General features: G+C 46.5%; 2 protein-coding genes across 4 annotated transcripts in view; both read right to left on the bottom strand.

The window, feature by feature from the left end:
- The window catches only part of plxnd1 (plexin D1), a 79,294-nt gene extending 65,463 nt beyond the window's left edge, over window positions 1-13,831 (bottom strand). The window contains 4 exon segments of the mRNA XM_056273334.1: window positions 405-505; window positions 2,394-2,525; window positions 8,967-9,143; window positions 12,485-13,831. Coding sequence (XP_056129309.1) covers window positions 405-505; window positions 2,394-2,525; window positions 8,967-9,143; window positions 12,485-13,699 — 1,625 coding nt within the window. The 5' untranslated portion in view covers window positions 13,700-13,831.
- A 2,137-nt stretch (window positions 13,832-15,968) lies between these two features.
- The window catches only part of tmcc1a (transmembrane and coiled-coil domain family 1a), a 41,912-nt gene continuing 30,645 nt past the window's right edge, over window positions 15,969-27,235 (bottom strand). For 2 of the 3 annotated variants that reach the window (XM_056272857.1, XM_056272858.1), the window contains exons 2-5: window positions 23,644-23,901; window positions 22,127-22,800; window positions 20,057-20,192; window positions 15,969-18,439 (exon numbers count right to left, since the gene is read on the bottom strand). In XM_056272857.1, the coding sequence (XP_056128832.1) occupies window positions 18,125-18,439; window positions 20,057-20,192; window positions 22,127-22,800; window positions 23,644-23,901 (1,383 nt within the window). In that variant the 3' untranslated portion in view covers window positions 15,969-18,124. Of the gene's footprint in view, window positions 18,440-20,056; window positions 20,193-22,126; window positions 22,801-23,643; window positions 23,902-25,127; window positions 25,228-27,235 lie in introns of those variants that run through there. The other variant, XM_056272859.1, reaches the window with a different exon arrangement.

The following is a 27,235-nucleotide window of genomic DNA, read 5'->3' as shown; positions in this document are numbered from 1 at the left end:
ATCATTTTCTTAGCTACGCCCGTTTTTTTTTTATGCTTCTAAAATAGCAATAGTGAATGGGCAGATGGCACAAGGGCTCACATGACCTGCCGCGGCCTGGGCATTACGAGTTCGTGTCAATTTGTGTTTTTTGCTCGACTGTTAATATCAATTCTTCAATTCAAACACTGAAAGCAGAGGCGTTTACGTTTTCTCCCTCGGCCAGTTGCGTCAGTTAGCATGTGGCATTTGATAGTTTGATTAAATTAGCCGTCTTGCTGGAAAGATAATGGAGAGCACGAGAGGCAGACAAAGACTTGGTGGGGGAGAGGGATAGACAGACGTAGAGAGAAAGAGACAGATACAGAGAGACAGATGGAGGAGGGGGGGGGGAGAGAGAAAGAGGAACAGAGTTCGTTCCTTACCTATTCCTCAGGGTACACCAGCCGCAATAAGCGTCGCCTGCTCCCAGACAGTCACTGCAGCTCCTGTACTGCCCACATTCGGTCACTTTCACCTTCAGCAACTACACAGAAAAACAAAGCACACACACACACACACACACACACACACACGTTGATCTTTTAACACTCTAAAAAGGGTACACGAAATTAAATACATTTTAAAGGTCTACGTATGGCGTATATGGATGTTATACTATGTACCGGGGCCTGGTTGTCTCTGCCAGGCGGTAGCCTTGAGGGGGTATTATGTGTGTAACCGGGTATTTTCTTGTCCGGTGCGGGATTCGATGCGGTTGTACTGCACCACAAGGCGACATCAGTAACCGCTCGGCTAAAGGGTCGGACACGTTTTTGGGCACAGTTGTAGGTGTATAATGAAGAACCTCTCGTGGTTGCGGTGATTCAACTCCTCTGAAGTTTTTGGTTCTCGCTATCGCCGTTCGCTCTCTTCATTAACTCTCTAGCTCGCTTAACAAACGCTGCTTTCTGACGCTGGCCGCCCTGAGCGATAGTGCGCATGCGTGACTATGGCGGAAGCGCCCTGGTCTCAATTCTTTTTTGTTTTGTTTTTGTCTCCAATGTTAAAACTCCGCCATAAAAAATACAATTTCAAGAGTAGGCTTAATCACAGTCACAGCTGGAAGTCATCTCAGTAGCTACAATAAAACATTTCCCGTGGTTGATGTGTTTTCTTGCTGTTGCCGTGCGCATGCGTTACTCGCATCTACAGTTGAGTCAGATTGGGCATCGACAGGGTTAAAACCAAAACGTTATGCTTTCGGGTTATGAGTCTTGAAAGCAAACGAGAAGTCGACCGCATTTCGCAAGCCACCAAATCCTTCCCTCCTGATCTCAGCACAGGAGAACTGGAGGAACTCTGGATGAGCCAAAAATAATTCGCCTTATTCACCTCGCCACCACGCGGAAGTGCCATAGTCTCCAATGTTAAAACTCAGCTATAAAACAAAAATGTCACGAGTAGGATTAATCGCAGTCCCAAAACATTTCCCATGGCTGAGCTGTTTTCCTACCTTTCTTTATGAATGAAAGTCAACCAACAGAGCAGCCGTTCTTCTTGATTCATTTTATATCATGGAAAGCGCGACGGTTAAACACATTCGAAGTCTTGTAATAAGGGCTTTGACATTATGATAGCTTGATCGCTGTCATTTCATATTACTCTTGGTCGCTTTTGTGCAAGGGTTCGCCTAGGAGGCTGCACATCCGCAGACTGACATGCAAAATGTTTTAATTAGGCTTTTTTTTCTTTTTTAGCTTTTAGCTAATCGACTCGGGCACTGCACAAAAGTCTTATAATGGCAGAAAAACACTGCTTTTGTGTGTGTGTGTGTGTGTGTGTGTGTGTGTGTGTGTGTGTGTGTGTGTGTGTGTGTGTGTGTGTGTGTGTGTGTGTTTCCCTTCTCCCGGTAGGCGGAAAAGGGTTTGTCCGGAGAGGGGGGGGGATACGCCTGGTGGAGAGCTGCACTCTACCGAGTACACTCCTCTAGTTTAAATATGCACTCCTGTAATTTTCAGTCGGGCATGCAGTGTGTTTCTGCTGTTGTATCTCAACAGGTCTTTTGCTTGACAGTGTGACAGCGACAGACCTATGCTTGTGGGAAAAGGAAACGCTAGTATCTTTCACTCCATCAACCATCAAGTGTATGATGTTAGAAGTGCAACCACATCCTCTCAGGAACGTTCATTTATGAGCGTTGGGCTATAAGTGCATACTCCGAGGACTGTGCACGGTGTAATCTCCATCACAAATGTGCAACTCCTCAACAGATTTTAGTCAAGTGCAAAATGACACCTGTTGCAGTGACATCTCAGTTCTGCTTGACAAGTCTTTCCCATGCCTACACGAGCATCAATGACGATGACAGGAAGAATCAATCAATCTAACAGTAGCTTTTTGATATTGTAAATGCTGTAGAGCTGAATTCTTACATGGTGAGAGGTCATGAGATAAAGGAAGTTCCTGTCGTTGGTGTCGAAGGTCATGATGTGGTGAACTGATTCGCTGGCCGGCAGCTTGAGTGTCCATTGGCTGCCCAAGGTCAAGTTCCTCAGCAAGGTTAACTGTGGAGAAAACATTGATCATGAGACAGGATTAGACTCTTAGAAATGTGTATTTAATTTACTTTTTTAACATTCATGGATTCAGGGAATTCGGCTCCTTTTTAATTAAATGGCCTGTCACATTAATAAAGCTATGAATGAAATGCTGTTTAGTTAAGGTATCAATGAAATACTTAAAGCAGAATTGCCTTGCTCAAAAGCTTTGTTGGTAGTTACTAAGGTGTGTGTGTGTGTGGGGGGGGGGGGGTCCTGTTCCCCATTATGATCTTTGCAGTTGAACAGGGGACTGTCAATGAACTGTCAATTTTCCAGTCACGTCATTTGTTTTAAAAACATTTTGTAAATATCTCTTGTCTTGACACACAATGGTGTGCTTCAATAATACCCCGTTCATACTAAAGCAACAACCTGGAAAAAGCCACTTCACTAAAACGACCGGGATTTCACTCCTACCTAAAACGACAATTGGCGGTCAAAATGACCGCCGGTTTTTAAACTCCAAAGTCTACCAAGATAAATACCCAATTGAGATATTAATGCATTGCATATGTGTCTGTTAGGAAAGAACTGACACCAAAATTAACATTTTAACAACTATAATACTATTTTAAACAATTTCAACTTCACAGAGACATGGTCGAACTTGAATAGCAAAATAGAGAAAGTGAAAATACCACCTGAAAAACAAAACGGAAAACACATGTTGCTAATCTAACAAACGTAACAAGGCCTATAAAATGTGAAATGTTAAAAAAAAAGAACTGAAAATAAATATTGAAACAGTCCCAAACAACGACCGGAACTTAACAATTACGAGAACGACCGTGGGCGGTCATTTTGACCGCCATGGTTTTTAAGCTCTATATTCTGTCAAGATAAATACACAATTGAGATATTAATGCATTGTGTATGTTAGTGCGTCTGTTAAGAAACTAGCTGACACCAAAATTAACATTTTAACAACTTTTAACACTACTTTTCAAATAATTTAAAATGGCCACCGTCCAACGCCTGTAAATACTGCAACGTGTCGGTGGTAGTCATGGTACGTCTGTAACTGCATCTGTTACCAGACATGTTGGCAATAATCAAAAATCAAATTTAGACTATTACTCTGCACTGGAGAACGATAGTTTTTTTTTTCTAGGACAGAGTAATGAACTTCGCGAAGGAAATGATGCGACCAACACACGTCATAAATAGTGACATGACACGCACGATCACGTGCGTGTCATGGTTGTTTTAGGTAGATCTTATCTTCTTCTTTTTTTTGTGCAATTGATCTACAGCGGATGATCCGCTGTGGCGACCCATGACGGTTGCAGCTGAAACTAGTAGTAGTAGTAGCGGTAGTAGTAGTAGTAGTAGTAGTAATAGAGATCTAAAATTCATTTTAAATGCAAATATATGCAATTTTAGGGGAATTTAGGGAGCAGCAGGTCCGTATCGTTTTTCCACCACAAAGTTATTAAACTTTGAAACTTCAAAATGGTCATAATGACCGGCTTGGTCGTTCACGCATAATCTGACCGAGGTCTGCGATCCTGGTCATGACGTGGGTGCCACTCAGGCAACTGGATCAACATGGGTTTTGATCAAAGAACCTCATAGGGGACGAACTACTATGACGTCAACATTGCCTAATAAAAAAGTTCTGATGAGCTAGCATGTGGTTGCATTAAGTTTCCACAAGGTGACCGAATAAAGAAAACCAATCTTATTAAGTTAAGGATTGCCTGATCAAACATCACCATCTGCCATGTTGAATATCCACTGTACACCAAAACATTGATCCGGTGTGGGTTCCATTTCTGCTCGGGTACAATATCGACTCGGGGTCCTTCGACTACATATGACGTCATGGATTATGTTGCTAGCTAGCGTTGTTTAACGCTAGCTTTATAGTTATTAGCTGTGTTGTTTTTTACAATCCATGTTGACATAGAGTTGGTTAGTAAAGGTGCGAGGGCCAAAGGCCCGAGCTGCATCTAAGGAGCAAGGCCGCGAGCTCAGGAGCCCCCCTTCGGGTCTTGGATGAGCGAACGCTACTGTTTCCCGCTGTTCCTACACTGAACTATCCCCTACCCAAGCCCCTACCCAATCACAATCATAATGCTTGAAATAGTGATGTCATCTGTAGTCACAGCACACTGATGCAACCACCATGTTTAGCAGTGACGTGTATGCAACTGAAGTTACGGAAATGGGTACTCAAAATGACAGAGATCACATAATGAAGACGAGAGAATGAACCAAAAACTTGTCTTGTTACGTCAGTTTTCATAAAGCTAAAAATTAGTAGTTTAGTTTGTTTTTTCTTTGTTCTACTTCTTATTTTTTTACATTATGTGAGGCTTACGTCATGTTTCAAGCATTCACACTCACGTGATTCTCGTTTCTTCCTCATTATTCTTAAGCATATTTGAGAGAGGCCATTTGTTTGTATAGTGTGCTTAATCTTTGTTCCAGCGAGCAGTGATTTATCTGCACAGGATCTCATACTGCGGAGAATAACAAAATGGGTGACATACTCTCACGTCCGCACAAACATTTGCGCACACACAGACACACAGAGTGTGACGAAGAAAAACAAATGCTGCCGACTGAGACTTCCTGTCACACAGACAATGAGAAGCCTCTTTTTTTTTTTTGAATCGTTGCGGTCTCCCCTCACTGAAGACATCCTGCCATCCTGAGGAACTGGCAAAATGACCAGCGTCTAGTGACTAGCACAGAATGGGCCACTTCTCCATCCACTGACCACATGTGCACGGTAGACACACACACACACACACACACACACACACACACACACACACACACACACACACACACACACACACACACAGAGTTCGGATTGTGTGTGTGTGTGTGTGTGTGTGTGTGTGTGTGTGTGTGTGTGTGTGTGTGTGTGTGTGTGTGTTCAGATTTACCAACCCCCCCTATCTGGTTAACCAAATAGAGGGGTTTGGTAAACCCCTGAACCTGTGATGAGTTGAGTTGGTGCACTACCTCGACCTCGAAATATCTCTTTCACATACACATACACATGCACACACACACACACACACACACACACACACACAACAACAACAACAACACACACTGAGCGTCCCGGTGAGAAGTGATTAAACAAGGGCCCACCCACACACCTGGATGCGGGAGTAAAAGAGGAGCAGGGAGGTGCAGTGAGAGAGCGATGGCATAGTGCAGAGCCAGGTCGCAGAACAAAACACCTGCTGCACGGGCAGGTCACTCTGACTCTCTATTCTCCCTCTGTCTCTCTGCAGATGAAAGCCTCCATTCAACCAAGGAGTGCTCAGCTGCTGCTCGCTCTTTCCGTCTGTGTGTGTGTGTGTGTGTGTGTCTTTGTACTGTAGTATATGTCTGTGGATTGCGCGCCCCCGCGTGCACGCGCGGGTGTGTATGTGTGGAGAAGAGATGATAGAGAGAAAGAGAGAGGATGAAACAGGGTGGGGCAGGGGAGGGATGAGAAGGAGAGAGAGACCAAGTCAGTTTGTTTACACGTGGAATCAAAGGGACCCTTGCTAGCTGTGATGGTGCAGTAGAAAGGAGGGAGAGACAATAAGTGAAGAACTGAGAAGTGGGGCCAGAGGGAGGGAGGGAGCAAAACTGGAAGAGAATACTCGAGATAAAGGTTTACCACACACCCACCCCCACCCACTACCACACTCACACGCACACATATACACACGCACGCACACATGCACACACGCACACCGTGGGAGGGCGAAAATGGAAGTCAGCTGCAATGAGTAGAGGGGGACTTCATTAAAAAAAATGCATGTAATTACAAATTACTTCATTGAGGGCTCTCCTGAAGACAGTAAAAGAGGTCTAACTTAATCTCAACCACTGTTCCCCTGTGTTCAACCTGAGCCAAACTCACAGTCGGAATCACATTACGCACACTAACAGCACCATTACCCTTTGTAACAGCTCTACCCCCAGGGCGCGCACACGCACACGCACACACGGGCACAGACACACACACACACACACACACACATGTGCACCCACAATTACATACATTTACACACATAAATAAGCTCATACACACATACAGGTAGACATGTGCTCAAACACGCACGCACACACACACACACACACACACACACACACATATATATATACACACATATACACACATATACATACATACATACAAACATACACACAAGCACACACACACACATACACGCCGCACAACCAACAAAACCAAATGCATTGCATGCTTCAGGTTGCAGAAGTACCATGTGCCCCATATAAACACCTATAAAGACACGGAGAAACAAGGTTGACGCATGCTGAGAGAACACACATATAGAACGTAATCATGGGGTACAGTATGAGTCGTTCTGGGAAAACATGTGCAAACAAGAAGCCACCCTCATTGGCCCTGGGACTAGGGGTTGCCAACGTCCTGAAATGGAAATAAGGAGTATGTGACCTTAGACCGCGGGAGCTCCGACTACCGTGGACCTACAACAAATGTTTGATTAGTGCATAACGTTCACTTTGTCCAAAACAACGGGTCTTGCTCTTACACCTGCGTTGTCCTCCGGTAGCAGACGTATCTAACGGTATAACATAAAAACGCCCACGACACTAACGTAGCGCAAATTCAGGGAGCAGGCGGGATCGAACCGAGTTCCCCGCACCACGGGCGAAACGTTAACCAGTCAGCTAACGGGTCCCGAGGGCTAGCGAGTCTACATAATCCGTCGTCATCTACGCTGTTATACTAGGTTGTGAGAAGTCGTATCCACACCACACAAAACCACACCGGGGACACTCCGATGGCTCCTTGATGACTCTACACATTCTCACTCACACATCCCAGCCACCGGTGACCATTTCCCCACTTCCTTCTGTATTTTTACGATCTCTTCTTTTTTTGCTTTTTTTCCTGCCGGCGGACTACGCTCGCGGGTCGCCATTGTTTAAATCTCGCGCCGCTGTCAGTCTCCAGTGAAGACCAACGAGAAGCGCATTCTCTGTTTGGGTAGTGGAACATAACAGGCCAGACAGGCTGAGGGATACCAAAGCGGGGGGGGGGGTGTTTCCTTCTAGCTCGCCCTGTCTCAGCAGCCCGGCCTGTAATACTCCCCCCCCCCCCATAGAGTTGCACTGGATCGATTCTCAAAAACACGGAGCTCGGCGCGCTGCAGCATCCGTTCGGTACGGAACGCGCCTTCTTAGTTTCCAGTGACGGGATGAGTCAGTCTTTTAAGGGACGGTTGGCAAACACCTGAAAACACGCAGAAACACATCACATCCGAACATGGATTCAAGCAAAGCGGACGAAACGGACGGACATTACATGCACACACACACACACACACACACACACACACACACACACACACACACACACACACACACACACACATACATGCACACTTTGCTACACAAACCCCACTGGTGTTGTGCCCCTGGCATAAACTACCCAAAAAGCCAATTATGAGCAGACCAGGCTAAATCAGTCCTCTCATCTGAAGGAGAAAACAATGAGCTCTTTTAGGAGGCCTGAAACAAAACACCCTGGAGCAGAATGGTTTTAACATTGTAAAAGGTTCAGCGCCGGCCTGGTGCAAAACAACGGAGCCGAGATGCTTTGAGAGCCGGTTTATGTTTTTTTCCCCCAGACAGCTGACAACTAGCTTGTGGCGCTAGCTGGCAGGCCACTGCTCGGCCTGCTCACTGATGGGTGACTAGGAATGTGGCTGAGACAGAATTAAGGTATGCTGCTAATTGGACGTGGAGGTTTTCGTAGGCTAGAGCCTCTGCAGATGTTCTAAAGGGAGGCCGCAGACCGTTGCCTGAAACCACCGGCACATGGGAGGACTGAGTCACGCATCGGCAACCGATCTCATCAAGTCACCCTCCGGTAATTTCTCAGGGAATAACCAGGTCTGATGAACATTAGTGAACATGATTAGGAGTACTTAGTCAACCTCTAATGGGCCAGGATGGACTGTGGATGAAAAGGGTGAGGGGGGGGAGATGGGCTGACACCAGATCCCTCTGCTGAGAACCTGAAAGCAGACATTCCAATCTGTTCCCAGCTGCTAAGTGTTTGTCTTCAAACACCTGAGTTGGGTTTATCATAAAACTCGGCGGCCACATCTGAGCAAGGAGAAAAAAAACCACTGTTACATTTATAGTATTACCTTGCTTAAGGCTCTACTTCATTGGAAACAGCATTTCTATTAAATGGTGACTCGTAAGTGGGGACCTACAATTTGACCCGAGGTTATGCATAGTTCTGAATCATACTGTCTATTGTGTTGTCTTTCTAGGCTCGATAGAGGGTGTAAGAGAAGTGCGTGTGAAGTTGTGCATGCACAGGGGCATGCTGTGCATGTGTGTGTGTGTGCATGCACTCGTGTGCATTGTGTGCTCATCTGCATTTCTCACCTTGCGCAGTCGTCCATTGCTGGTGCCAAGAAAAACCACAGTGTGGCTGTGCACGTTGTCCACAGCGACAGAGCTGAGGCCGGGGTATTCGTATAGAGGCGTGGCCCTCAGGGACCGCTGTAGTGCCAGAGGGTGCTGCAGGTGTGCTGCACCACAGTCGAGCTGCTCTGGTTGCAACTAGGACACAGGAAGAAAAAAAAAGGGGGGGGGGATCGATGCTCAGCCAAGGTAGTACGCAGTCTGAGTGAAAGAGGTGTTTCGGCTATCACATGAAAAGCTTTGCTTCGATATTGAAACCAGACTGAGCCGAATACGCATGAAAGCCAAGGGGGAATGCAAAGTGGAGGACATCTGGTGTGTTTTTTTGGTTTTTGTTTTGTTTTCCCCCCCCCCCCACAACCGTGTGATTTTTCTCACCAAATCTCTTTTACGTCCATGTCACCAGAGGAACACAGTATGTGATATACGTGGCCGTCGCCACTGCCATGAATAAAGTGCGATAGGTTTTTTTACAAGGGGCCTTCAACAGCAGCGGTACTTACGCTGTGTCAAACCCTCAAAGCGAAATGATAAAATATTTGTGACATTCCATATAAAATGCTTGGATGAGCACCAGTGCCCATTGGGAATGCTCCAAGTATTTTAGTGCACACAGAGGCAAAAGTGAATTAAGAACAGTAGATATTTGTAGCGTCCATTCCCACGGGCCCTTCTGCTCCAGGCCTCTACTCTTATCATAAATTGTGCCTGGCTCTCCTTCAGGGCCGGCCTTCAGACTGTCTACCAAAAAAAAATAATATATATATATATATATAAAGATCAGCTTTCACCAGCCATTGCAAACTACAGAGAAGCATTCTTCTATGGCAGATAAAACGGCCACCGCAGTTGTGCTGCTGTCCAGGGAAGACCAATGAGGCGGCTGAGCACGCATGCAGCCAGCTCACACGCCGCGTCAGGGAAGACGGCAAACTTTATGACCTGAAAGCTTTAGCAGTCTCCAGATACCAGCCCAAGCCGAGCGGCTGGTTCACCATGACTTACCGTCTGTCAGTCACACTCGCTTACATTTACATTTATATTTACTCATTTCCCCGACGCTTCCAGCCACGGCGACATGCGGGAGTGTCAGCTATGAGAAGTGAGAATTCGAGTGTCACCAGCTGACATCTCAGCTCCCTGCACAGCAACCACATCACAGTAGTACTATACGAAGCAGCGGTAGTACTTTTGCTACATAGTAATCGTATCACAGTAGCACTATATTAGGTCGTAGTATAAGTACAACATGTCGGTATAACAGGCATAACATTGCCTTTTCTTTCCCTGTTTTTAAAGACTGCATTACAGCAAAGAGATGCAATTTTATAATGATAACATTTATATAGTGCTTTATCTAGACACCCAGGGCGCTTCACGGTGAGGGGGGCCACTCACCGGGGGTCTCCCATCTAGGTACTAGCCAAGCCCACACCCGCTTAGCTTCTGTCAATCAGCAGAGCCAGGCTACATGTTGGAATGGCTGCCAGCCTATGAGCTTATGAACTTACTAGACTGTGCTAGCGGTTATAATATTATTTCTTCCTACCCGTTTGGGCATCATATCCACGTTACTAAATGAGTGTTTATCAAAAATGTCATTGGGTGAATATTTTGTGAGTCATCTCTAAAATATCCTCAGAAATATTGATATCGAAGTAGTCTATTCAAAATATCACGATATTCGATCAGAATCAGTCAGAATCAGAATGAGAATCCACTTTATCGGCCGAGTGTGCCTATGCACATGAGGAATTTGACCCCCAGTACACAGCAGCTTCTAGCGCTTGGTTTTGCCCCTGTCGCTCAGCCCTGCGCCAAATCAAGTTAGAGCCCAGTGGTAATGTCTGACGCTTAGTCGAATTTGCTGCGAAGTGCCACCGGAGATCATTTAGGGATTAAGGCTCCCGAGCAGGAAAGTTTTTTAAGCCGTTCTTACAGAAAGTGAGTGAGTCGGTAGCTCTGACGGAGGTTCAGGAGTTTGAGCCTCCTTTTTGGGGGGTTGACAAGTCTGGACCTTGAGCTAAATTCCCAACAGTAAAGGAATGGGTGTCACAGCAGTTCTGTGGGAACTCGGCTCATCCGGGTCCCTCTCGCCGGGGGACACAATCGATTCTGGGGAAAGGGAGGGTGGAAGCGAGCCGCGTGCACTGCCTGAGTATACTTGAGTCTCACGAGCGTAAGCTCCGGTCCGGCATGATGGGAATTTGCAGGGGGGAGAGGTCTCTATCAAACAAATGTGATTTGATTGCCGGGGCAGACTGGTATCTAATGAGGTCCGTGTGACCACGTGCATGTTGAGACGCGACCGCTCGCTCGTCCCGGATTTGCGGTCGAGTAACGCGCGCGCTAGAACAGACGACTCGATAGAGAAACTTGCCGTCCGACGGTTTATAGCGGAATGAAGGAACCTATTGACCTCTCTCCAACTTAGTATTAATCAGAGGGAAGCGTCTGTAGGATTTAAGAGGCTCCTCGCATCCTTCCTGCCGTTCCCATAACCTCCTCCGTGCTCTGGAGCGTCTCGCCAGCCGCCATGACCTCCACTTGTCACAAGGGGAAGCTTATCGTTTCTTAAGTGGAATAAAGGAATTTGTCAGACATTGCAGCGATAAGCAACTTTTCCTTTTTCCTTTTTTTCAAATAAAGCAAACAAATGACTTGTAATTGATGCTGAGCAACAGCAGGGCCACAGTGAGCCTACTAAGAATTGTGGGTCATTTTATTTTTTATTTTCCCAAAACGTGGACCAAGAAGGTATGCAAACCGCTCTTCCACCGACAGCGGCTGCCAATGCAGGATTCAGCGGAAGGAAGCGCTGCGAAATACTGGACATTTCGCTCTGGACGTCATACGGCAGCGACTAAAAGGCTCATTTTGTTCCACAAGTCACTGACAAATTTTTTTTGGGGGAGTCCCCAAAGGGACAACAGTCATTCAAGAGTAACTCAATATACCTTCATCCTCCTTCAGTGGGACTGTATAAGGATGACAGTTGGCTACTGTGACGCAGTTTTGTTGTCTAAGTTAATCATAACGAGAATCGGAGAACTTGCAGCGAGGCGAGATCTGAAATACCGGGGGGAGTGTTTGGTTTGGTATTGACTATACTTTACATGACGAAACAGTTTATGTGATGCGCGTGAGTTGGATTCTTAAACATGATGTTTGGGTTTTTTTTGCATAGGTAAGCAAATATCGCGATATATATCGGATATTGTACCAAAAGATTATTCCCCATGATTATAGTGCTAATATTTTCTATATCCTTGCACTAACCTCCAAGGGTAAAAGCTGGCATAGTGTAAGAAAGTACTGTGACAGCACTGAAATAAAACAAAATTATTTTAACGCAAGACAGATAAAGACAGCTTGGTGGTGTGTGGGGGGGGGGGGTGGGGGGGTGTGTGTATGTGTGGGTGAGGGAGTCCCCTCTTAGAAAATCCAAAATCGTGAATCAGTCAAATCCAAGCCCTTACCACGAGATTGCCCTTTTGGATGCAAGCTGCGCCGGAGCCCTGGATGACGCTGTCCAGCACCTGCACGTCGCTGCTGGGCGAGTTGGAGCAGTTCCTCCGGCCCTGCCGGATCTCCTCCTCGATGTCCCCGAACCTGAAGGCGCACAGGGCGGACTTGCGATCCGCCTTAGCAAACACCCCGAACAGATAGGGCTCTGGCTTGTCGCCGGTGCCCACCTGGATCTCCGCGGGGTAGACCGACAGGAGCCGGCTGTAGATGTTGCCGGTAGCTCCACACTGCAGAGGCATCTGTATGTAGGACTCGGTCAGCTTTCTGCTCTCCGGTCCTGATTTCCGAGGATTCTCCGTGTCGAGGCATATCCTGGCGAGGATGCTGTTGGGCTGGCTCCCCTTGTGGCTCGTCTTGGCGTCGTTGTTGATGGCGATGTAGGAGTAAGTCTTCTGCAGGAAAGCGCGGACGAAGTTCAGCTTGTTTTTCGCCTTGACCTCTTGCTTGATCTTGAACACGTTGTCCTCCGACGGGTTGATGTCGTACGTGAAGAGCCGAGGTAGATCCTTGATGTTGAGAGAGCGGATGGCAATCTCGGGGGTGTTCTCGAAGCGCAGGTCCTCTTTGCTGTGGTTTTTGGGGAAAAACGGGGTGCCGGCGCCCGTGTAAGTCGCCCCGACGAGAAGCCGGGTGTTGCCCCCGTGACTCCTGAATATGAGCCCCACCGTGGAGGCGTTGGGGTCATTCGCGGCGATATTCAGCATGCTGGGGAACACGGTCTTCTCGCCCTTCGGCGGGAACTCCACCGCTATTTCCGATATGTTCCCCGTCTTCCGGAGCTCGCAGAAGCCCTGGTATACCGAGCCGCACACCACCAAGACGCCCTGCTCCCTGTCCAGCTCCAGCAGCTTGTTGTGATTGTCGACGAGGGTTTTGGGATGCTCACACGGAGCCTGGGGCAACTGGGGCGCATGGCACAACAGGTTGTCCTCCACCGGCCCGGTCCTCTTCTCCACCTCGATGCCCAGGGTCCCGTTCAGCTGGTAGACGGTGTTGACGGCGGCCAGGTAGACTTTGCCGGAGACTTGGTCCACCACGAAGTTATTGGTGCGATTCGGAGACGCGAACGCCTGTTGGATCTGGAGCGCACAGGCGAGGCGCGGGCCGCGCGTCTCCAAAGACAGGACGCCCAGCAGCAGAAGAGCTATCTCTATCGAAGGAGGCATTTTTCCTTCTGGCCGGCTTCCGCGTGTTCTGTGCCGAGGGGTGCATTGAGTAAAGACAAAAATGTATGTTTGTTCCTACTGCGACAATCCAAGAGGAAAAGCTGTTTCCTGCTCAGCGCCTCAACACAGAGTGACGTGATAAGCGACTCGCACTTCCTTTTCTCGGCGCGGCGCAGCGGAGCAGCGGAGCGCAGGCTGACTCCTCTATTGCTCCCTCTCTGCCCAACTGTGCAGCTCCTCTGATAGTGCCACCGCAGGCACACGCGCGCGAAATATACGAAAATACTTATAAAAACAACAACAACAAAAAACAAAGGATTTCTTTAATCAAGTTGGTGCGGAGAGGACCAACAGTGCGTAATTTGGAGACGTCAACGGAACGCGTCAAAAAACAACAACGATTTACGAACAAATCTGCGCCGTCGAAGCAGCACATCGTGTCCGGAGAGTAAATGTGTATTTTCTCTCTATTTTCTCCCCCTCCTCAAGAGGAGCCAGCACTTCATGAATCCCCACCTCAGCGTGATTCCGCTCATTTCAGGGTTAATGACAGGTCATTCTCCCACCTCATGTGCTCTTGGTCCCTTGGCCCCCAGATTAGTTCTGCAGATTTGGACGGTTCCGTTTTGGGCACATACGGCACAGTAAGTACCGTGAAAGTGCTACCAGATGGGCACAACAGCAGCACACCTTTCCGGATCTGACATTCGCATCTATCCAGCGGGGGCTTTGGCGGCCTGCGCCTCATAAATATTAAAGTGCAACACATGCGCCCCTTTCAAAAATGCATGGTAAGAAGAAGAAGAAAAAAAATCTCTTTCTATACGGGGCTTCATCTACGGACGCCCAGCTTCCTCGGTAAAGAGGTAACCCCAAACTTGTCGGCAATGGCGTGAACGCGTCGAGAGACGTGCCACACTGTGTCCTCTGTGAACACGCGCAATGGCGCGTGAAAATCTTTTCTGCAAATCGCTTGGGTATATTTGCCTTAGTTCCCTATAGGGACAAACTTTCTACTCGTGGGGGCGATGGGTGGAGGCGGGGGGGGGGCTGGGGAGGGGGGGCGGGTGTCCTCCTCACTATTTGCCGATGTTATTTGGACTGATAAGTGCGCGCCGCGTTTACTTTGGCACACGGCCCATGCGCATCCAATCTGGAGCAGGAAAAGTGCCCTGATAAAGAGAGACACAATTAACCCCGCGACGCCCTTCCCGAATCACCGAACAATGCGAGAAGTGACCAACCAACAGGCCCCGTGTGGATGGTCGTGTTTCCCTGAGTAGTAATAGGGACATGTGTGGGAGATAAGGGGGGGGGGGTTAGGGCCCCGAAATGGGTCATGGCTGTCAGACGTCAGATATCATTAAGGTGTGACTGAGTGATGCGTTTTGGGCCAAACTCAGCCGCACACGACAGCCATCGGAAGTAGAGCTGGATGGGTGCTGCGTGCCAATGCAAAACACCAGCGTGTTGGTTGGAAGTTTGACAGAGGGCGAAAATGAATTGTCCTTAACGGTGAGATCATTTTTTCCCGGTATTAACTTTGCTTCACTGATGACTTCTTTGTGTTCTTCTAATCTTCTTTTGTTCTTATAATTTCCTCGCTCGCGTTGTTTTTGTTGTGTGCGTGTTTATTGTTTAAAGCACTTTGCAACACTGCTGAGGACGCTGCAAGGTTTATAACCATTACTGCTGTAAAAACGCACTCCCTTGCGGACTGTAGTTAAAGGGTCCATTAAACCCGCCGTATTTTCCTAGCGGTGAGCAGCGATTCTTCTCAAATCCCCCACTTCCTCTGCCAACCCGTCCGTCCACAAACAGCCCGACGGCTGGTACGATAAATCAGTGAAGACGCAAAGGCACAAGACCGCCACCTAGTGGATACATGACGAAACCACCAAAGATATCTTGGCGCGGCCTGCAGGCAGAACGTAGGCCCGCTCAGTACGCGTCGTTGTCACACACAAGAACCCTAAACAAGCTCGTCTTCACCCAACCCCTTCACTCCCTAGCTCTTAACCCTAACCTTAACCATCGGAACTACATGGCTAACCTCAAGCCCTGCCCTAACCTCAACTCAAACCTAACACCACTGACCCCAAAACCAGCCGCTTCCCAAATGGGGACACGGTTTTTGTCCCCAGTTCGTAGGTGGTTTCTGTTTCATAGAAAAAGCTGATCACACACACACGTACGCACGCACACGCACGCACACACACATTTATTAAACTGTATAAAAGTAATAATTACCACCTCACACGAGTTGGTCAGGAATGCACTTTATTTATTCCACACTTAGAAAGGGACATCAGAAGGCACTGGAGTGGTTTAGCACATAACCCCACAGCTGCATCACAGAGGTCACTGCAAAGTCAAGCTGGTTCAAAGGTCAGCTGTGCACCAACCTGTCTGCTGAGGAGATCAATATTTCAAATGTCGTTGAAATGACAGAATATCACCCAAATGATCCATAGTTTGAGGTAAAATGTAATCGGTTGTTTTCTGTAATGCAGGCAGACTTGACAGTGATCCCAAACCTGAAGCAACCCCGTATCGCCCTCCAAAAGAGGACTACCGTTTTAAAGCGCAGCAGTCTCTGACGTTTATCTCAAAAGGTATTTCAACCCCAGTCCAGACCTACATTATATTATCCATCGGTGTGCTAAAGTGCAGCTGTACAGTTCAGTTCATATGATCTCACTATCTTGAAATCAGCTCCACAGCATGAAATGCAGATTTGGACTTCAGATGTGCTATATCATCCTGTCATGTCCTTGGCCAGATGAATGGGTGGGTAAGACAGATGGGACACCGAGCAACGGAGCTGTACTCAAGAGAGCCAATGTTGAGAAATACATCCAAGGACTTTTGACCCAAGTTCGTTTACAAATCGCCAGTTCTCAGAACGGAAAGTTCCCTCGCCCGAGTTAAAGCCATGCTAAATAGAGTCCTTCAAAAAAAAATTCCACACTGACACATTCACGTCATATCTGGACAGAAGCAAAATGTGACTCGCTAAAGTACTTCCATGTTCTCGCCGCTTGGCTCGCGGTGTCCGGGTTCTCAGGCATCCCTGGGTAGACTTAGGTTTGGCACTGGATGAGTAATAGTAGAGTAATGTAGTGGCAGAAAAGGAAGAACACCAACAGAGATCATGAATGTGCGGGGAGAGTGTGTGATGTATAGTCCGGTATCACACACAGGCAGTGTGTATTTGACCGACATGGCAGTGGAGACAACTTTCACTGTGGATTTGGAGCAGCAGCAATCCCCTTCCAGCTGAGATGGAGCTGGATAAGCACCAGTGGTCTGCCGACTTCACTCCCATTCCTAACCTGAACACCATTGAATATGGCGGCGGGGGGGGGGGGTCAAAGCAATTACCCCGGTAAATTCATTTCACGTGTACAACGGCCTTTGTCATTACTGATAAGACCAAATCGCTTTCTGCTTGAGCTATTCTTAGTGGAAATATTCAGAGTACATGAACGAGTTTTGCCAAATACGGCAGAATATTTTCCTGGAGGTGACCCGCTTCTTCTTCTTCTTCTTCCTCTTCTATGGTGAGTGGCCTGCCACAGCTTTCTCATCTAAAGCCGGATCCGCTACCTTTCAGTGAGTATCGTTCAATATTACCTTCAATAATCAAAAACAGTTTATTCTTTCATTTTGCTTTAAGAAAAAGGAAACGTTAGAGGATGTAAAGACTGTTTTTAGAAACAGTAAGGAAGAACAAAGTGCCTCCTGTCACCATGACACTCAAAGTCCTTTGTGTCTCCAGAGATGCAGATTGCTCTAAAGAAAGGGTCCAGTTCAATCAAATTACCTTGCAGCAGGAACGGGGAAAGGTTTCCACCCGTGTTTCAAAACGATCAGTCACAGCTAGCCAAGAGTCCTCTTCCTGAAGTACTCCTCCTGAAGGCAGTCAATCACTATATCACATTTGCAAGTGGGTCTCTGAGCTGAATCACCAGCCAGTTTACAGACTAAACTCTCTGTTGTGCAGAATTAGAGGAGCATAATGCTACATGGTACTGAATAAAACAATGTTAAAAATAAAATAATATTATTAGAATAATAATAATAATATACACGATTTAACCCTAAAGATAAAAACAGTATGATGCTGCTCTCTTTGAGGGATGAGAACACTATAGTTCATCTCCAAAATGTAAACACAGTCTCATCTTTCCTAAATGAAAGTCACAAGGGTCTATTCAGTCTTTTGTCTGTCCCTTTCTCCTGCTCTGTCTCGAATCCAAACACTGCCCATGTGAGCTAAGCCAACTGGACGAATTTTCAGTGCCTGGTCGCACAGCCATCCCATTGGCAGTTATGTTCTTCATGCTCCTGGCACACAACTGGAACACAAGTTACACATCCTCCGGTGTTGCCCAAGCAATGCTCCCCTGGTCTCGGGGCCGGTCATCTGGGAGGCTGCAGTGCTCGGTGGGTGTACCCCGACAGCGCCTCCCAATTCCTCCAGAGGAAAGCCAGGAGGAGAATGAGAAGGAGCGTGGAGAGGGAGCGCGACCGTGTCTTCATCAGGGGCACTACACAATTAGCCACGGTGGAGACAAAGACCAGCAGGACAGCCATAAGGGCAAGTAGCACATTGATGAGTTTCCCCAGGAGGGTCCTGGCTGTGGCGTTCTCTAGACCCTCCAACTGGACTACCTGCTGTTGCTGCTGCTGCAGCTCCATCTTGGAGATCCTGGTCTGACATGCCTCCAGGGCCTCCTGCAGAGGACATACACAATACATTAGCAAATTTACCACGAACAAAGACAGAACAAAATGTCACATTTCATTATGCCAAGTCCTCACAATGGAAATCATCACACATTTAATGACTTTTTTTCCATCCTCGTTGTGCCCATGCTACAATTACGAAGGACGGGTAATCACAGGGCAGCACACATTACAGGATTCTTTCACCAGATCTTAGTCGTTGAACTCATTAAATCCAGATCTTGGTGGCATATGCTGAGTTATCATGAGAACAGAAGTGTTCACATCATTACCAAAAAGAGGAAGGCGCCGAACAGCTGGCAGCAACACTTGTTATACATGCATGAATTTGTGCAGAAAAACCAAGAAAACAATAAGAATGATCCGGACAAAAGTCTTTCTGCTGACCAGATTCCTCCTCATGGTCATGTTTGTACCACTGTGGTGCTGAGAGCTCATTAGCTGTTGACGGTTTCGCCCGGAGGGATGCAGTCTGCAGTCATTGTGTGGCACACATTACAAAAGCCGACACTGAAGACTTAAGACCCTCAAACTAATCTGTTGGGACCTCAAGTGTCCCAGACTAGTTCAAGATTGGATATAAAGAGTCTTTGTCTACCTAACATTACATGACTGACAGTGACAGGTGCGTGCAGATTTTTTTATGATTTACTTATGATCTCGAACATTCTGGGACACTAAAATAATTTGGTGTGTGCTTGGCATAAGGAATATGCACTTAGTATTGTAAAGTTATATCATTTGGGCTTCTAGTACCCTCTACTGGCAGGGAACAGAAATGCATTTGGAACTGTAAACCATGTGAAACATGCACACGTCTACCAACACATTCAAATCTGGGCTTTTTTACAACGTAGGATAGAACAGGGGTAATGTGGGTTGCAAACAAGGGAATACAGTTATTTACATCTGCAAAAATAACACAGGTCAGGCTTGATTCTCTGGCTCATCTGGCTGTTTTCAATGTCAACACACAAAACAAGTTAATGTTTAACCTTTATAGAGGTTTTCCTCATTCCTAGCTGCAATGCTTTCAGTTTTACTTAAAATACATACCGTGAGGTATGACATACAGTGCTCACAAATTTTATAAATCCTTTTCTTCGTCCACTGGAATTCCCAGACAAACCGAGTGTCCCTTGAACGGCTCTTTGCAGCTGTTCAAGTAAGTGTACCCCAGCCAGTTACGGTAGGTTAGATGTTGTGACCGAGAATCCATTACACTGACACATTATCTAATTTATCAAGTTGAATTTAGAGGCAAGAACTGAATTTGAAGTGTCGAGTTTACAGAATATTAATCTATTTATTCACTTTACTCGGGAGCTGCAAGGCTATCTCAGCAGGCACTAGGCTGTACACAATGAGACATCCTGGACAGGTTGCCAGTCATAACCATAAAGTAGGCAAAAGATCCTTGCATTGCAAAAATGTCCCTCTTGTTGGTCCTAATGAATATAGATGAGCAAGAACACACACATACACACAAACCCATGCACACACACACACACAGGCAGGCTGACCACTACCCACGAATCTACCAACAACTTTATTTTCCCACTGTATAGATTAGGTGCTTGTGAACACTGACAGTTTAAGACAGACCTGGATGTCCCTGGCTCTCTCATACGACTGGTAGGCGATCTTCTCCTCCATGCTTGCCAGCTCTTGTTTCAGGTTCAAAATCTCATTCTGGTGAAGTTCTGTCAAGTCATTAAGCTGCTCTTCCAGACGCTCACACCTAGACACATACCCACAACACCGGAGAAAACACGTGAGAGTCTGAGGCGTAATTAGCTTACACAGAGAAACACACACAGGTATTAGCAAAAACAGAGCCTAAATCTCTTTTGCCAAATGGCACCTGACTGGACTGATGACCTGTCCTGAGCTGATTAAAGCATGCTTGCTCATCTGCTGATCAAGCTGGCCAATCACAAAGAGTCATCGCCATGAGACTGGCCAATGGCAGACGGTCAGCAGGAGGGAGAGGGATCTGCACCTATTAAGTTATTTTGTTTTGGCAAGCACATACAAGAACATGGGCACATTTAGCCCAGGAATAATGAGAATCCCATTTTGTGCATGTGTGTGTGTGTGTGTGTGTATATATATATATATATATACATATACATATATATATATACATATACATGTATTTGCATATGTGCACACTACTTTTTTAAAGTGTATCAAATGAAGTAAGTATAATGAGCAGAAGGCGATTTTTGCTGGTACCGTTTAAATACATGCAAATTGCTTGAAAGAGAGAGAGGAAGAAAGACAGACACTCGGAGAGAGGCTAGAGAGAGGAGGCGTGGGTTTGTGTGAGAAACAGGAAGAGACATTAAGATAAAACTTTTCGGTGACCTCATGTTTACAGTGACAACAAGGATCAGGAAAAGTGTGCTGGTTATGAGAGGGCTGAGCGCCGGCCGGTGTTGGTTGGTCACACTTGGAATGCATTTAGTCATTCAGAAAGCATCCTCCTGAAACAAACAGTAGATTTAAGGCACCATGGGTGCTTTCTGAATGATTATACCCAGCGGATATGCTGAAATTAGCTCATTTGCGGGCATTCTGCTGGCTGTTATTTTTAGAGGGCATAAACACAGACCCTCCCTCATGGCTTCGGTTGGACATTTTAGGGAGAAAAATGTGATGTGTCCCCCCCCCCCATCACTTTAAAGGGCTTCTCTCTCCCACTTTCCTTCATTCCCTCATTCCTGCTTCCCTTCCCACCCCTTGTAACCCCTCAAGATATTGAGGAGGAATGTCAGTGGTTTATTTAAAGGGCAGAGGCCGGGCCCCTGATGGCACATACACAGACAACCACAAACAAAAGCAAAGCCGGGGAGAGACGTCTTTGTGAGTGCGAGGAAGGGGTGGAGACTCAAATAACTTTTCCCAGCTCTGCGTCGTCCACGGACAGCTGTGCTGTACGCAGGTGTGTCTGTCACTCGGACCCTTCACGGAGATCTCATTTCAACTGTCTGCAGTTGTCTCAGGACAATGGCACTATCGTCCCCATTCATATGAGGCTTACTGTCAGAGTTTTGAAGGAGCCCCGTCCTTCGATAATTTACATTTACTCATTCGGCAGACGCTTTCATCCAAAGCAATTTGAAGGGAGTACAATGGAGGTGTATTAAGTAATATAACTACCAGTGTAATACTACATAATGTGTGCAACGATGGGGTATTACAAGTTTTATGACTCGGTGGTAAAGCAGCACAAATGCTTTACATGGTGAGGACAGCTGGTTCAAGGTTTACCTTCTCTCGAATTATGTGCCAGGATTAATAAAACTCCTCTTTAATCCCCAAGCACAGCACATGTTTTCTTGATGTTTCCTGAACAAGTGTTCACTTGATATAAGTATATCCTGAAGAAGCCTATCGGATTAGCGGTGGAACATTTTCAAATCTATGACTTACAGTCCATATTTACTTTGTGTGACACTGGATGACGGATACAAATTTACACAAACTTGTATCCCAAGGATATAAAAATGATGGGCGGTAATTGCTCAAGAGAATGTAAAACTGGTGGTTTTTCCAGATTACATTTAGGTAAGGAATAATTATAACAATTTTAAATTCAGTCTCTCACACCCAACACACCAGCACCTCTCTTTCAAACTCTCGCTCTCTTTGGCCGACGCTGCTCTTTACCTGAAGCGCTCCTCCTGCAGGGCCTGCATGATAACTGTGTAGTCTCTCTGATAGTGACTCTTCAAGCCATCCAGACTTTCCTCCAACCTCGCTTGGCCCTCCCTCAGCTCCTGCACCGCTTGCAACAGCATGTCCAGGCTAGAGTTTTGGCTCCTCTCTAAAGTGTTGCCCTTGGAGCTGGGGGGACCTCCGGGGGCTCCCGTGGTGCTGTTGGCCCCCGCTGAGCCTGATGTGGCACTGGAGCAGTCGTCCTCACTACCGTACTTGGGGCTCGACTGGAGGTGATGCCCGGCGCTGCCCAGTGAACGTCCCCCAGCCCCCGTCACCCCGTCCTCCACTGTGGGGTCGTCCAGGGAGTCCTTGAGAGAGGAGATGTTGTCGGCGCTGCCAGATTTGTTGCGGATCAGCGAGGAGACGACGGCACCTGCAGCAGAGTGGGTGGCCTGGGAGAAGCTGGAGAGGCCTCCCTTGACACTATCCACCACGCCTTCGCTGAAGCCCGTGACTTTGGCACCGACATCTTTCAGGCCTTGCTGCATGTCCCGCAGGACATCCTTGGGCTGGCGCGGGATGCCATTGTGCTCCACCTCCCGCAGCTTTCGATGGTAGTGTTCCAGCTTCCTCTGCAGCTGCTGGATGGTTTGGGCGGACTTCTGGTTCTTCTTCTCAAAGACCTGACAGCCACAGAACAGGTTTTCATTTGCAGAGACAATATAGTGTTGCTGGATTAATCCTTAATGATACAGTCAAAGGGTCCCTCCCTACCCTTGAGAACACACAAAACTAAACAAACGGGTTTAGCGTTATTATAATTGCAGCATAAACTAAAAAACCTGTCAGAAATTAATGTGGCCAAATCAGCAACTTTTTTTTCCCCCCTGTGGACTTTCTCCTTATCTAAATTCAGGGTCCAAATAGGGGGCGTTGTACATTGGCAGCTATTCTATTTTTATCTGCCAGAGAATGTAATGGGATTGAAAGCCGTCTGGGACTGAATTGTGATTTAGAGCTATACTAATAAAATCTGACTTGAACTTTGATTGGATTTTTTCCAAATTTTAAAAATCCATGTAAGATGCTATGAGTTTGTCATTGATTATTTATCGGCCTCAATTCAATTTACGACGTCTATTTATAACTGAACTAATCAATGAGGCCATCAGCAAGGAGATTAGATGTTGCTATAATGACCCCGAATGCTCATCTCTGGGTTGGCTTCCCCACAAAATCTGATGAAATTATTTACAGCACACATGATTTACTGCATCTACTGTACATCTTCGAAAAACCTGTTTTTCCATAACATCAGTACATTTCTCACTCTCGCCTTAAAAAAACAAATACACGAGCTACCAGAAGGTGACTGTGAATCTCTGCGTAAAGGGGCGATGCTTATGCAAAATGAAGTTACGAATCCATGTAAAATGGCTGCTTTTGTCCACAAAAATCAACAAAAATTTCAAACTCCTCATAGCAGCATTAATAATGACAAAGACAACAGTGCTTCTTCTTTCTACCTGCTTGATGCGTGTGCTCTGCTGTTTGTCAGCGTTGTTGGCCAGTTTGAGGTACTCGGCCACGTTGTCATCTCTGGCCGTCTGCTCGATCTTGATCTGCTCTGTGAGCTTAAGGATTTTCTGCTGCAGCTGGGCGATGGCCTGCTTGGTGCGTTGCGGGTCCGGGGCGGCATCCTCACCCACCGCGAATGAGCTGTCCTGCCCATATGACACAGTGAGGGGTGTCTGAGCCAAGCCACTCACCTCCAGCCGATCAATCTGGGAGAGAAGAGATAAAAAGTTGTTTTTTTTTAGAGGGAGGGGGTAATAAAAGCGAAGAAGGAAGAAATGAAATGTCTAAATTGCCTACTGACAGAATTTTAATTAGTTTTGCTGACACACGCTAAACAGGGAGACTTCTCTTCTGCATTGTGGGTTTCTGCCGTTGGCCCCTCCAGTCAGGGAGGTGAATCTGTGTCAGCTGAGGAAGGCCACTAGCGGTTAAAACCACCAAAGAGGAAGACGTCTAATATTAATATTTTAGACACAGGGCTCAGCAGAGAAAAGAAAGCAGGAAAAGTATCGATTTCCCAAGAAATACAGAATTTCAAAAAAAAAAAACTGCACAACTCAGTAGATCCAGCTGTCAATAAATAGATGTCTCACCCAAGTGGGCCAATATTCTTTTGAATATGTGAGTAGAGACTGATGCCTTATTGCCATCATTTTTTTCTCTCTCTCCATCCACTTGAGTAACAATACAGGAAGGACACGATTTAGGAGATACTCAATACGCTGATACACAATCTGGCTGTCTCACAGATTAATTCCTTGTGCGTGTTGCTTTCTCAGATGTTGACCTGATTTTGTCAACAGGTCACAAAACAATTGTGTAAAAACCAAACACTGCGTACAGGTAAACTAGGTCCTTCTTTATCTCCACAAAGCACACAGATCTAATCGATCCCCAGTCACAGACAACAGACATACCGTATTCAATGCTTATACCGTTTACAAGTACGAATAATGCACAGCATAATAAACAAAAACTATACACGCTTTGCTCCATTATATTGTCTATGATACATACATAAAATAAGCACAGCGCAGGTTTCTATATATAGCCAAGTCTCTGTTTACAATGACCATTCAACATGGCCCCGACCGGCTTCACATCATCATTCAGCTGTCACACAGCCCAGCGAGTATTTACACACCGTAATTGGTAAAGACTATGGCACAGCTCACTTCCTTGCGTGCGTAATAACATATGACTAATTGATGACAAGCTCCCAAGATGAATGAAGTCACCACACCGTATCGACTTGGAAAAAAAAATCACGACAGAATATTTTTGCCATTTCCACCGAAAAATACCGAATCGTAAAGGCATACACTCAGCCCCCAAAGTTAAGCCCCGTCTAGCTTGCAAACAGTTTTCTCTTTTGGATCAAATAAACGCAGAAAAGCACCACCCAAGGTGCTCACAGCGCAGCCTGGCTCACCTTTCCGTTTTTCAAATGTAGAAGTTCCCAGTGCATTTTCCCCAAATGTGAGGTGTGCGGTGTATTTTCATCTGGTCGGACACTCCGGTTGCAAGTTTTGGGGGAGAAAGAAAAAGAAAAAAAGGGGAAAGGGGAAAAAGAGAGAGAGAGAGAGAGAGAGAGAGAGAGAGGGGGGCTATTGTGCGAGGAATTATCCTGAGGTTTCGCCGGGTGTTCACGCCAAGTGAACCAAGCTTGTTGTGAAAGTTGAAGCGCACCTGAAACTGTCTCCACTCCTCTCTCCCTATACAGCGCCGCCTCTTTTCTCCCTCCACTCCCCCCCCCTAAACGCACACACCCTCAGGAATAAAAGGGTGACATCATCCTCCGAGAGCGCAACTTTGGTCAGAGCGAGCGCAATACAATGCCAGTGAGTCACACGTCACTCACCCTCCGCTCGTCTTCGGCGTTTAAGGCATGCTGAAAGCATGCGCACTCTGCGTGTGGATCTGCTGCTCTCTGATAAGACAAAGGGGAAATTGGAGGGCAACAGAGGAAAGGGGGGAAAAATACAAACAGAGGACCGGCCTAATTGTAAAAATACATTATGATAACGGTTAAGATGGTACTTAGAAATTAGTACTGCGTCACACGCTCCAACAAATGAGACGAACATTTGCACACTCGGCGGCACGATATAAGACGAGAATGACGCGTTGCTTTGCTCTGATGGGTGGTCCCGAAATCCCATTTCGGTGAAATAAGCAAATCTCTGCAGCTTGACTTTTCGAAAGAGCAGTCAGTTTTCTAGTCTTATGGAGGACATCCACTGAGTACAGACAGCTGTCTTACCACAGAACCACGTAGGCTATGTACGTTCAATCAACCACAGTACGGCCTATATATAGGTAACCGCGAGAGGAGAAGGAAACAACGGCATGTTCAACGGTAAATTGAGCAACAGCTAACGAAGAAGCGAAGCGGAGGGCCGACAACCCAGTTACACCAAGGCCTGTAGTGAACTATTACTTTTGTAAAACGGTCCTCAGGTGGGGCAGTATGACCCGTTTTCGGAGTCGAAGTTTACCTTAAATGTTTCCATTTTGCAGCAGTTTGCTAGCTAGCTAGTTTGTTAGGCTAACCCCCCCCCCCAACGCGAAGTGATCCTGAATTGTGTAAAGGAATCAGACGTCATCGCCGCTGTATGCGGTTATTATGCCACGGCTATCAACCAATCAGAATCCCTGGTTTGAGCTATCCGTTTTATAATCCTATTTATACCCCCAATACAAAAAAATAAAATAAAATAAAGTTTAGCCTTGCTTTACTATAAGCGCGCAGTAAAGCCGCTGAAATTCGGAATTGATTATCAGTCCATTGTAGGCTACAAACTCTCATCATGATACTGAGTGAGGAGAACATAGGAGCCAAGTGTTTAACAACAGACTGCAGAGCAGTTTGGGCACCAATGTGATACTATGATTACGCCGAAGAAAGAGCAAGAAAAACCAGTCCAACGACCCCCTTTCAGGTGCATGCATACACACTTACACACACACACACACACACACACACACACACACACACACACACACACACACCATGTCACCTTATCCTTGTGAAGACCCCTCATTAACTACATGCATTCCCTATTCCCTAGCCCTTTACCATCATAACCACACGCATAACCTTAACCCTTACGCTAACCTCAACCTAATTCTAATCTTAACCCTAAAACCAAACCCTAACCCTAAAATAGACCATTTCCTTCATGAGGACTCATAAAACGTCCCCACAAGGTAGCTTCAGGTTTTTGTATCCTAATGGAGACATTTGGTTCCCATTAGGACAGGAAAACCTGGTTCTCTCTCTCTCTCTCTCTCTCTCTGTCTCTGTCTCTCTCTCTCACACACACACACACACACACACACACACACACACACACACACACACACACACACACACACTTAGCCTTTGGGGAAATTCTTGAACGTGTCAAGATTAGGGCAATTATCGGGATTTGGCAAATCTCCCGTTTTATATTTTCGGTAGTGGCTCTTATAAAGTAGGCGGTGTTGCTTTGTGTGTTTTTCCAGCATCAGAGAGCAGCCCTAAACTTAGAGCGCTGA

The sequence above is a fragment of the Lampris incognitus genome, chromosome 2 (assembly GCF_029633865.1).
Source record: "Lampris incognitus isolate fLamInc1 chromosome 2, fLamInc1.hap2, whole genome shotgun sequence".
NCBI lineage: Eukaryota > Metazoa > Chordata > Actinopteri > Lampriformes > Lampridae > Lampris > Lampris incognitus.
This window is presented reverse-complemented; position numbering and strand designations above follow the sequence as displayed.